General features: G+C 37.1%; 1 protein-coding gene across 1 annotated transcript; it reads right to left on the minus strand.

The window, feature by feature from the left end:
* Window positions 1-2400: 2400 nt before the first annotated feature.
* On the minus strand, window positions 2401-11199 carry LOC121377114. Its single transcript, XM_041504998.1, has 2 exons — window positions 10890-11199; window positions 2401-3843 (listed from the first exon to the last, which is right to left on the minus strand). The coding sequence occupies exons 1-2, from the start codon at window positions 11139-11141 to the stop codon at window positions 3244-3246; spliced, it is 852 nt and encodes a 283-aa protein (XP_041360932.1). The 5' UTR covers window positions 11142-11199; the 3' UTR covers window positions 2401-3243.
* Between the last annotated feature and the right edge of the window lie 392 nt (window positions 11200-11591).

Below are 11591 nucleotides of genomic sequence, written 5' to 3' on the forward strand. Positions count from 1 at the left end.
AATTCCGCCCATACCATTTGTTCGACGTCATGTAGCCGTAATTAAAATGTGTTGAGTGTAGGCTCCCCACGAGTCCAAAATATCGGACTCAAGTACTCAAAGGTTAATTCGACCCGGACCTTAGTACCCGACACTTACACTACAAGACAATGCGACTAAGGGATAAAGTAAAATAGCATTATGCATCTTAATTCCAGCGCTGAACATGGATGCCAAATCATGCCATTATATTGCATTCCACAGATTCGACTTAATCTTCGGTTTTACTTCATGTCTCATAGACCTAAAATGTGACGGGTAAAATGGCAAATGACGTAAAAAACCCAAAAGGAAGAGTATAATTAAATGAGTGTGCTCTTCTTTGCACGGGTACTAAAGAGTCCTGTGTACGGACTCGGCCCGTGCCCGAGTACTCGATTACTCGTTGAGGCCCTAGTTGAGTGCTTCGTTAAATAAAACATTTGTTATTTTTCGTTCTTTTTTCATTCTTCTTTTCTTTTCTTTCATTCATATTTTTTTTCATTCTTTCTTTCAGACCTTTTTTCTTTTTGACATTGTAACAGCCCCAGGGTGGGACGTAGTCCAGAGGTAAAGCGCTCAATCCCTGTCGGTGGGCCCATTGGGATTTTTCTCGTTCCAACCAGAGCACCACAACTGACATATCAAAGGTATTTGCTACCCTGTCTGTGAGATGGTGCATATAAAATATCCTTTGCTACTACTGGAAAACGATGTTTCCTCTAACACACCCAGTAGCCGATGATTAATAAATCAATGTGCTCTAGTGGTGTAAGGGGCCGGACGTAGTCAGTGGTAAAGCGTTCGCTTGATGCGCGGTCGCTCTTGGTTCGACCCCTGTCGGTGGGCCCATTGGGCTATTGCTCGCTCAAACAGTGCCTAAAAGGCAGGACTCTGTTTTTTTTTTTTCGTGACTCTCTGAGACCTCTAATCGAAGCAGCCTTCTATTCAAAGAAGGGGCGGGACGTGGCCCAATGGTAAAGCGCACGCTCGATCTGGGATCGATCCCCGTCGGTAGACCCATTGGGCTATTTCTCGTTCCAACCAGTGCACCACGACTGGTATATCAAAGGCCGTGGTATGTAATACCCTGTCTGTGGGATGGTGCATATAAAATATCCCTTGCTGCTAATGGAAAAGAGTAGCCCATGAAGTGACGACAGCGGGTTTCCTCTCTCAATATCGGTGTGGTCCTTAACCATATGTCTGACGCCATATAACTGTAAATAAAATGTGTTGAGTGCGTCGTTAAATAAGACATTTCTTTCCTACACGCTATAGGATTATAGATTCACGCTATATAACAATCCAGCTAATGCCGTCGGCCACGGCTTGAATCATCGACCCATCGATCGATAAATCAACCAGTTGGAACGGGCTTCCATCCACTCAAAGTTCAAGCACGCTCACGGGTTCCCCGGAACATTTGTCCAACACAAAAAGAAAGGTTTGTTTTTGTGTAATGACACCACTAGAAGAAAAGAAGAAAATGTTTTATTTAACGACGCACTCGACACATTTTATTAACGGTTATATGGCATCAGACATATGGTTAAGGACCACACAGAGATTGTCATAGGAAACCCGCTGTCGCCACTTCATGGGCTACTCTTTTCGATTAGCAGCAATGGATCTTTTATATGCACCACCCCACAGACAGGGAAACACATACCATGGCCTTTGATATACTAGTCGTGGTGCACTGGCTGGAACGAGAAATAGCCCAATAGGCCCATCGACGGGGATCGATCCCAAACCGACCGCGCATCAAGCGATCGCTGTACCACTGAGATACGTCCCACCCCTAGATTTATCAGTGGCAAACAACTATATATAGGGTGGCAAATGAATCACTACGCATTTTTACACGGATTACAACTAATATTGTGAGTAGAATGATGGAAAAGGTTCAAGGCCAGCACATTTTGCCAGAATATTTCTATCGTTTTTGCATGAATTTTAATATTTTTTTCCAGCACTGGGGAGGGGGAGTTGCACCTCCCATGTCTCGTACGTTAATGAATGTGCACGGTAATAGGGCAGTTTGTTTTCAATTTATAGCGAGCACTGTGCATGCACTTGCTGCTAGCACCATCCCGAAATTTGCGGCAATGAACGAGTGTTCAGAGTGTATGAAACTCTTCAGCCAAGTCCGTAACCATATGCCTGGCTCCATATAAACGTAATTAAAATGTGTTGAGTGCGTCGTTAAATAAAACACTTCCTTCCTTCCTTCTCTTCAATCAAATGGTTGCCGAGCGCTCGCGCTTCTGGTTGCATTGAACTTAATCAGAGTAAAATATAATTATGGAGTAAAAGCAGCTACGGCTTTGATTGGTTGTAATAATATGTGAAACTGATTGTTTGTGAAAACAATATCTATTGCAAATAAATTAATATTTATTTTATTTTATTTAGTATACAGTTGTTACTCAGTGTAATACAGTAAAGGTTGAAGTCAGTGCAGTCCCCCCCACCCCACCTCCCATCCCAACCCCAAAAATGGAACTGCGATTTTCAGAAATTTAAAAAAAAAAAAAACAATTATGAAATCCCTTAAATGCCACGTGACCCCACCCCACCCCCACCCATTTTCTCTTAGGCAGTGATGTGCCACACTTTTTATTGATGTACTGCCTGGGAAGGCGTCTGTGTAGCAAGGTTAGAGGTTTCCGGGGGGGGGGGGGGGGGGGGGGGGGGAGGGGGGTCTAGATTGGTGAGCGAAGATTATAGAGGGGTGTTTCCTTCCATAAATATATTGAAAAAACACATTACTTCCTGGGGGGATTGATCCCCGAAACCACCCCCCTGCACAGGCGCCTCCTGGGTATGTTGATATGCTGCTTATATCAGAAAACGTTAACATTATAGGCATCGGTAACGATTTGGTTCAAGAGATCCTTCTCAACATTAATATCAACACTCATCTGGTTTTCACGCAAATAATTGTTTGGACATGCGGCTATCAAATGTTGATCCACGATTTTTACTAATAGTGTCAATAAAAAACAACATCATTCATCACCTAACACAAAACTATAAATGGGGTGGAGGGTGAGGTTTAGATGGGGGTGGGGCCCCTGAGACTCCGGCTAAATAGGGAAGCAGATCCCTTGGCCCCTGCCGAAATCTGGTTAGTCGATTTATATCAATAGGGGATCGGGTCCTTTGGGTCACAACTAAATCTGCGCCTAGGGTCATATTAAATATAACGAAAGTCGACACTCAGTTGCCTTTCTGTTCGCAAACAGTGGTTTTCTTTTCGCAAGAAGTGGTTTTCTTTTCGCAAGAAGTGGCTTTCTGTTCGCTAGAAGTGGTTTTCTGTTCGCAAGCAGTGTTTTTTTTTTCGCAAGAAGTGGCTTTCTGTTCGCAAGCAGAGGTTTTTTGTTCGCAAGCAGTGGTTTTCTGTTCGCAAACAGTGGCTTTCTGTTCGCAAACAGTGGCTTTCTGTTCGCAAACAGTGGCTTTCTGTTCGCAAGAAGTGGCTTTCTGTTCGCTAGAAGTGGTTTTCTGTTCGCAAGCAGTGTTTTTTTGTTCGCAAGCAGTGGTTTTCTGTTCGCTAGTGGCTGTCATTTCGAAAGAACTGGTAACTGAAGGGCAATCCTTGAATCTGGTGATGCTCATTTTACTGAAGCGGTTGATGAGTATGCAGTCGATTTTCGTTTTGTTTTCGTTCACCCATCGATCGAAAGTAACCGGAAAGCCACAGAGTTGTCTTGTGAGATCCTTTTCCCTAGTCACGTGAGTCGTGATGTAAAAACCAAACATGTGGGCCAGCTCTTTAGAGCCAGGAAACCGAAAGTCCTCGTAGTCTTTCACTCGTATCTGAAATAATAAATCATATCTCGTATGAAGTTAGTTTATTTTTGTTTACCGACACCACTAGAGCGCATTGATTTATTTATCATCGGCTACTGGAAGAAGTTTGTTTTGTTTAACGACACCACTAGAGCACATTTATTTATTTATCATCGGCTACTGGAAGAAGTTTGTTTTGTTTAACGACACCACTAGAGCACATTTATTTATTTATTATCGGCTACTGGAAGACGTTTTTTTAACGACACCACTAGAGCACATCGATTTATTAATCATCGACTATTGGATTTCAAACATTTGGTAATTTTGACACCTAAGAGAAGTTTGTTTTAACGACACCACTAGAGCACATAGATTTATTAATCATCGGCTATTGGATGTCAAACATTTGGTAAATTTGACAACGTCTAAGAGAAGTTTGTTTTGTTTAACGACACCACTAGAGCACATTGATTTATTAATCATCGGCTGCTGGATGTCAAACATTTGCTAATTTTGACATATAATCTTAGAGAGGAAACCCGCTACATTTGTTTTCCATTAGTAGCAAGGGATCTTTTATATGCACCACCCCACAGACAGGATCGCACATACCACGGCCTTTGATATACCAGTCGTAGTGCACTTGCTGCAACGAGATATAACCCAATTGGCCCACATACGGGGATCGATCCCATACCGACCGCACATCAGACGAGCGCTTTATCACTGGGCTACGTCTCGCCCGAAATTACCATTACATTTAAAAGGTTAAATCCCCCTTTTTGAAAAGTGGATGGGGACAACGCAGAACTTTCTACCTTTAGTATCTGTAAAATCCACATTTATCGAGTAGTAGTCACAAATCTGTCAATTATCTACAATTTGATGGTGGTAATTTAAGAAACCTTTTTTCACTGGCACAGATTTTTTAAAAAAAATTTTAATTTTAATTTTTTTTATTATGATTTTTTTATTGTCCCCAGGTAATTTTTACGATGCCAGGGTTGGGGTGCCCTGATTCATCGCCTCACAGAATATGAATTAGATTATACACGCTAAATACTGGAAGTACATACACTTTGTGGTAGTATGCTGATTATAGTAATCGTAATACTTATACAAATAATGTACATGGTGATATATTTAATATTAATGCATATGTACATGTAGATAGTAATATTAATGACACATTATAAATGGCTAGTTAATAGAAAAATATTTAAATAGGCTGGTTGATGTAATGGGGACATAAAATAAATATATAAGTTTAGAAAGAAAGAATGTTAAAAAGAGAAGTTATAGTAGGTAATTATAGTGATAAGTGATAATGTCAAAATTCACGTCAAGCGCTCGCTTGATAATTGTTTCTATTATCTTCCATCAAATTACTTTCTTGACTGAAGAGTCGTTTCCATGGTGCCCAGATTGTATTATACTTTTCATATTTACAGTTTTTAAAAAGAATATATTTTTCTATTTCGTATTTATTTTTCAAAAAGTTTTGAGCAGCTATTATATTTATTTCATTTTTTTCCCATTTTCGTCTTGTATATATAATATTTAATGTTTATTAACAGCCAGTTTATAAATATGTCTTTTATATCGCCTATTTGTCCAAATAAAATAATTGTTTTATTTAATTTTATTCGAATTCCTTTTTTGTTTAAAATCCAATTTACAACAGCATGCCACAGATCAGTCACTTTATTACAATAGTAAAATAAATGCGTTAATGTTTCTGGTGAACTGCCACAGAACGTACATTCATTAATATCTATGTATTTAATTTTATGTAAAAAAGTATTAGTTGTTAGTATCTGGTGTATAATTCTGTATTGAAACCATATCAAAGTAGTATCTTTGAGACTTATAAAAGGCACTCTATAATAGTTTCTCCATTCTTTTGAGTCAAACGCAAAACCTTGGTTTCTACATCTTATTTGTGATGTTGGTGTAATAATTTCGTGATTTAATAGTTTATATGTCTTTAATACCTGTTTGACTTTTAAGAATAATATTAAATTTTACCGGAAATACAGGATTAGTTAGCAATGTAAAGTGGCCATTTCTAACGTTGTCTGCTTTATTTATAAATGCCTTAATGCTGTTTATAAGCGATGAATATTCTAAAAAGTGTGAATTTACGTTATATATATTTTTTAATTTCTCAAATACGTGTATAAAGAAATTTCCATCTTCATCAAGTAGATCGTTTATAAATATTATTCCCTTTTCTAAATAATTTTTATAACAGAATGGTTTTGTATTTATTGTTATATTGCTGTTGTACCTAATATTTGAGCTTAAAATGTCTTCTATTTTTTCAAAAAAAAAATTTTGTTGAATTAACTCCCAACTGTATAAGACATCTTTCCAAAACATGTTTTTTTAATTTCTTTCTTTTTATATTCAAATAATAATCTCCATTTATTACAAGGTCTCTATTGGATAAGTTAGTAGTAGATTCAAACAGTTTAATCCATTTTGAGTTATCTAAAAATAGTCTCCTTAGCCATGAAGCTTTTAAAGCCATCATGAAATTATATATATTTAACATTTGTAATCCACCATCTTTGAATTCTTGAGCTAATAAGACTCGTTTTATTTTATCGGGTTTATTTTGCCAAATGAATTTATGAAATAATCTATTCAAATTGTCAACTTCTTTTTTGGATGGGTTTGGTAGTGAAATTAGTAAATATGTAATTTTAGGTATTATTAGTGTTTTTAATACGGTTATTCTTCCTAAGACAGTTAACTTCCTTATTGACCATAGTTTTATCAATAGTTTAATTTCATTAATGTTTGTGGGGTAATTCGCTTTAAATTGTAAATTTACTGTAAACGTTATTCCGAGCATCTTAAATTCTGTTGTATTCCATTCCAATTTCCATCTTGAATGGTGATAAACATCTTTTGAGGTTTTTTTTACTGCCTATCCAAATAGCTTTTGATTTTGTATAATTTATTTTTAATCCAGATACTGTGGCATAATATTCTAATATTGTTAAAGTATTAAACAGAGACCCAGGAGTTCCATCCAATATAAAAGTTGTATGGTCTGCGTATTGGGATATTAAATATTGTTCACCATCGATTGTTATTCCATTTATGTTTTCGTTATTTTTTATTAATATAGCTAGAATTTCAGCGCAAATAATAAAAATATAAGGAGAAAGTGGATCACCTTGTCTACACCCTCTTTCTAATTTAAATGTCTCTGACAGAAAGCCATTTTGAATCACCCTCGACATTGAATTATTATACAGAGTTTTAATCCAGTTTTTAATCGAGGCTTTGAAATTTAAAATGTCTAATGATTTTTCAATAAATGCCCATGATACAGAGTCGAAAGCTTTTTCAAAATCTACCAAAAGCAGGAGACCTGGTATATCGAGGACGTCCGTGTATTGCATGATATATATTAATCGAATGTTTTCACCAATATATCTACCTTTAATGAAACCAGTTTGATCGTTGCTAATTATTTTATCTAGCACTGTTTTTATTCTATTGGCAATAGAGCATGAAGCTAGTTTATAAGTACAGTTAAGCAATGTTAAAGGCCTCCAATTTTTTAAAAACTGTTTTGGTTTATTTGGTTTGGGAATACAGGTAATAATACCCAGCTTTTGGACTTCAGACATTTCTTTGACAATATAACTATAATTTATTGATCTAATGATAAAATAATCTAAATCAATCCAAAAGAACTTGAAGAATTCAGCAGTGAATCCATCAGGCCCAGGGCTTTTTTCATTTTTCATATTTTTTACAAAATGATAGCACTTCTGAATATTTTATTTCTCCTTCCAGTGCATTTGCTTCCTCGTTAGTTAGCTTATTATAATTAAGTCCATTTAATTTATCTATAATCTCGTCACTTACTTCACTTGAGGGCGCAGAGTACAGTTTTTTTTATAAAATGTTTGGGTTTCTAAAAGAATTTGTTTCTGATCTGTTATTTCTACACCATTTTCTAACTCTAGTCTTGATACTAACTTGCTGTAATAATTTCTTGATTCCATATTGCAGAAGTATTTCGTTGGCTTTTCTCCCTATACAGATAATACTACTACTGTAAGCAAAATTCGAGTATTGGCTATAAAGCTTGACGTGCCTTTGACAAAGATAAATAGGAGTTTGAAAAAATACGTGAAGAACAGATAGAAATGGAAAAGAAGTGTTGAATAAAAAAAAAAAATTAAACAAATCCACACCCTTGCAAACATCGACATGCGTATTCAAACATAGAGAACACAGCAGTGAACACAAACACACACATTCACACACTACACTAAATACAATAGAAAACAAAGGTATTATCATGGGGAATTAACTCCCCCAACCCCAGAATGTTTGATAGGTTATATAACCAGAAGGATTCCAAACTTAATTTAAACCAAATAAATTAAAATATCAATCGTTCGTCTAACACCTATATTCAGTTGTGCATAAATCCAAGAATGGAATTAAATATCTACATGGACACTAATAATGAATATAACTGAATTTAGGATATACATGCACATATACATACATAAATATTACATATATACATAAATATTACAGGGCTTCTAGAAAATGGTAGCCCCACTCGCGTGTTGGCGATTCTCATGGTAGGGAACCCAACAACAACCCACCAACAACCATATACACACATACACATATATACACATACATACATATATATACATGTACATACATAAACACATATAAACGTATACCTATCCACATTATAGGATTAAACGATTTTACTGCACTGATATTTGCGCCACGCTCTCGTACATATCGACTCACAAGCGTATCTGGACGCCAACTCAATCAATCAACTGATTGCCTCACACATAGTTGCACGCGCTTGGGTGTGCGCGCGAGTACTCTAACGCCATAATGGGTTTTTTCATGGAATTTAGCCTATGTAAGCACTATTCATGCAAAACCCCACAGCCACATATATATGAACACACTTTCACAAATATACACGAATAACACACATGCATCTATCCTCACATATAAACACGCATACAGACAATGTACATATACACACATACATAATTACACACAAACATACATACATACACACACATATATATGGGAAATGGATGAATGAACGAACGAACGAATGAGTGAAAGAATAAGAAATAAATAACTGGATATTAATTTAGAACAGTAATAAGTTTTGAAGAATATAACAACATACAGTACAAGGGATAACGTAAGGCACATTCGGTTACTGTTGACAGTCAGCCATTGAGGTAATACGTTTGATTCTGCCGTCCGACCTTATTTTGGCAAACACGACGCCGTTTCTCGTCCATGCCGACTCAATGTTCTCGTGTGTTTTTACCTTTTGCAGGAAAATGTAATTGTCAGTCGCTAAATCCTCGCTGATTCCTTTCCCGGTACCTTTAAGTTTACGACGGTTTTTTAATGCTTGTATTTTATGTCTCCTCGCTATGAATTTTAGAATGATAGGCCGTGGTTTGTCTTGGTGAAAAGTACCCAGTCTGTGGGCGATGCTTACATCAAGGTCGGAAACATCCATCCCAATGGACTTGAGAACCCCCAGCGACTTGTCTATAGTGACATCCGATGTTTCTTCTTTGTTCTCATCAGCGACCCCGAATAACCTGATACTATCTTTTCTCGTGTACTGTTCCAAATTATTTGTGCGTGTTAGTGCCAGCTTTGCAGTAAATTCAAACTCATTTACTTTTCGCTCAGTGGTTTCAATTCGGTTTTTTAGCTAAACGTTTTCAGTTTTTAACTTATCGTTTTCTTGTTCAAGGTTAAACATTCTGTTTTCCAATTTATCAATTTTTTTCATCTAGCTTAGCACAAATATCAATTTTCATAATTTCTAGGTGTTTTTTCAGATCTTCTTTTGATATGGATTCGGAGAGTTTTAAATTCAATGCTTGCTGTTGCTCTGTAAGCCGCCTCAGTTCCAGCATTATGTCTTGTAACGTTGTCTGTACCTGTTCATTACTGGCAGTCGCACTTACAGTTGTGAATGACACAATACTTGACTGGTCTTTAATTTGCTCTGTTGATTTCACTCTCTTACTTTCCGGCTTTTTTACTTCCTTACTTGGTTGACGGGGTGTTTCTTGCGGTGAATTATTATGGCTCGAATCACTGCTGTCAAGTTTTTTTCTTTTGTCCCTTTTGTCGTTACTTTTGTTCATGTTTAGTCAAGATGAGAACTGGTATAAACCGGTATAAACGAAGAAAGGTTAATGCAAATGGATTGTGAGCTGTATTCACCAGTTGTAACAACTTGAGATAGTCGACTAAGAAACTGGGGTTGGGGCTTGGGTACGCTCAGTTCAGTTACATGTTCTTAATATATGAAGTTTTGTTTTAAATATAAATATGTAGTTTTTAACAGCAGACAGAGATCAAGTTTGCACGTACTACATTATAGAAGTAACTTACACAGCCAGTCTGTTTGAAACTTGTGAAAATCTTCAGACAAGTACACACAGCAAGTCTCTAGCTTCGGAGCTCTCCAAAACACGTCCGCTCTATTCGAAAGCCAAGCCCATTCCATTTTAAATTTTTTATTATTATTATTAAGACTTGGTATAGGTTTAAAAGCTAATAATATGTGTTCATATTAATTTTAACATGATTAAATTTAAGGGTACATGCCAATGCATCAGTTCCCTTTTCACGCACGATCTATAATGGATAGATTGATTACCATGGTCGCTAGTCGGCCGAGTGACTTGACTAATTGCTATTACAGTGAAACACCTTTATACCAGACACCCTCTATACCAAGTAAAAAGTCCAGTAATAAGAGGTATCCGGTTTAGAGAGGTTCTCTTATGTACAGATATTTAAAATGGGCCCATGAGAAACGTCCGATTTTGAGGGGATTCTAGGGTTGTTGTTTGTTGTTGTTGTTGTTTTTTTGTTGTTGTTTTTTTTGGGGGGGGGGGGGAGGTTATTAAAAAAAAAAACATTGTTTATTTTATTTTTTTTAATATTTTTTTTTTATTCATTTTTATTTATTTATTTATTATTATTAAAAATTTTTTGGGTGGGTGGGTCTTACTCACGTCAGAGGCGATGAACGTCTTGTCTGAGAGGTATTTCTGGAATGTGGAGGCGATGTCCTCGGCAGTCAGTTTCTCCACCGTCAACCCGATCGTCTTGAAGAGGAAGTAACGTTGTCGTAGCAGCACGCTCAGCACACACTTGCTCATGTCGTGCACGCTGATGCAGTCGATCAGCGCGCCTTGTAGCGGAAGACCTGCCAGGAGAGAACAAGCTGTGTGTTGGCTTTGCTTAACGACAGAACTAGAGCACATTCATTCATTATGATCATAGAGCTTGGTGCATGTACAGACATTTCCTTTCGAATTCCACGCTAATACTTATGCATAGCTTCTGTACTTTGACTTCAGTGGACTTGGTTTGAGTTTGGAGTTTTCCTTCTCCTAGGAGAGTTTTCTTACTAGGATTCTGAGCCTCTCCAGACCAGTTTTGATTTTGAAGTTTGCTTCTCCTAGACACTTATCTTTCTTGACTCACGTCCTCTGTCAGTCCGGTCCATATTAGTCCAGTCTCTACCCTTTGACCAGTCCAGCTTGGGTGACCCTACCAGGAGCTGATATATTTTCCCTAATGCAGCAAGGGATCTTTTATATACGGACTTTCCCACAGACAGGAAAGCACATACCACGGCCGTTTTGAACAGTTGTGGTGCACTGGTTAGAACGAGAAAAACCTAATCAGTTTGAATGGATCCACCGAGGTGG

Source organism: Gigantopelta aegis, chromosome 7 (assembly GCF_016097555.1).
Source record: "Gigantopelta aegis isolate Gae_Host chromosome 7, Gae_host_genome, whole genome shotgun sequence".
Classification (NCBI taxonomy): domain Eukaryota; kingdom Metazoa; phylum Mollusca; class Gastropoda; order Neomphalida; family Peltospiridae; genus Gigantopelta; species Gigantopelta aegis.

Excerpts from the sequence above, each read along its gene's own strand:
- LOC121377114 (XM_041504998.1), bottom strand. The coding sequence starts at position 11,141 with ATGTGCTCTAGTTCTGTCGTTAAGCAAAGCCAACACACAGCTTGTTCT. Across the intron at positions 3,844-10,889 it reads AGACGTTCATCGCCTCTGAC|ATACGAGTGAAAGACTACGA; the intron begins GTGAGTAAGACC and ends TTATTATTTCAG.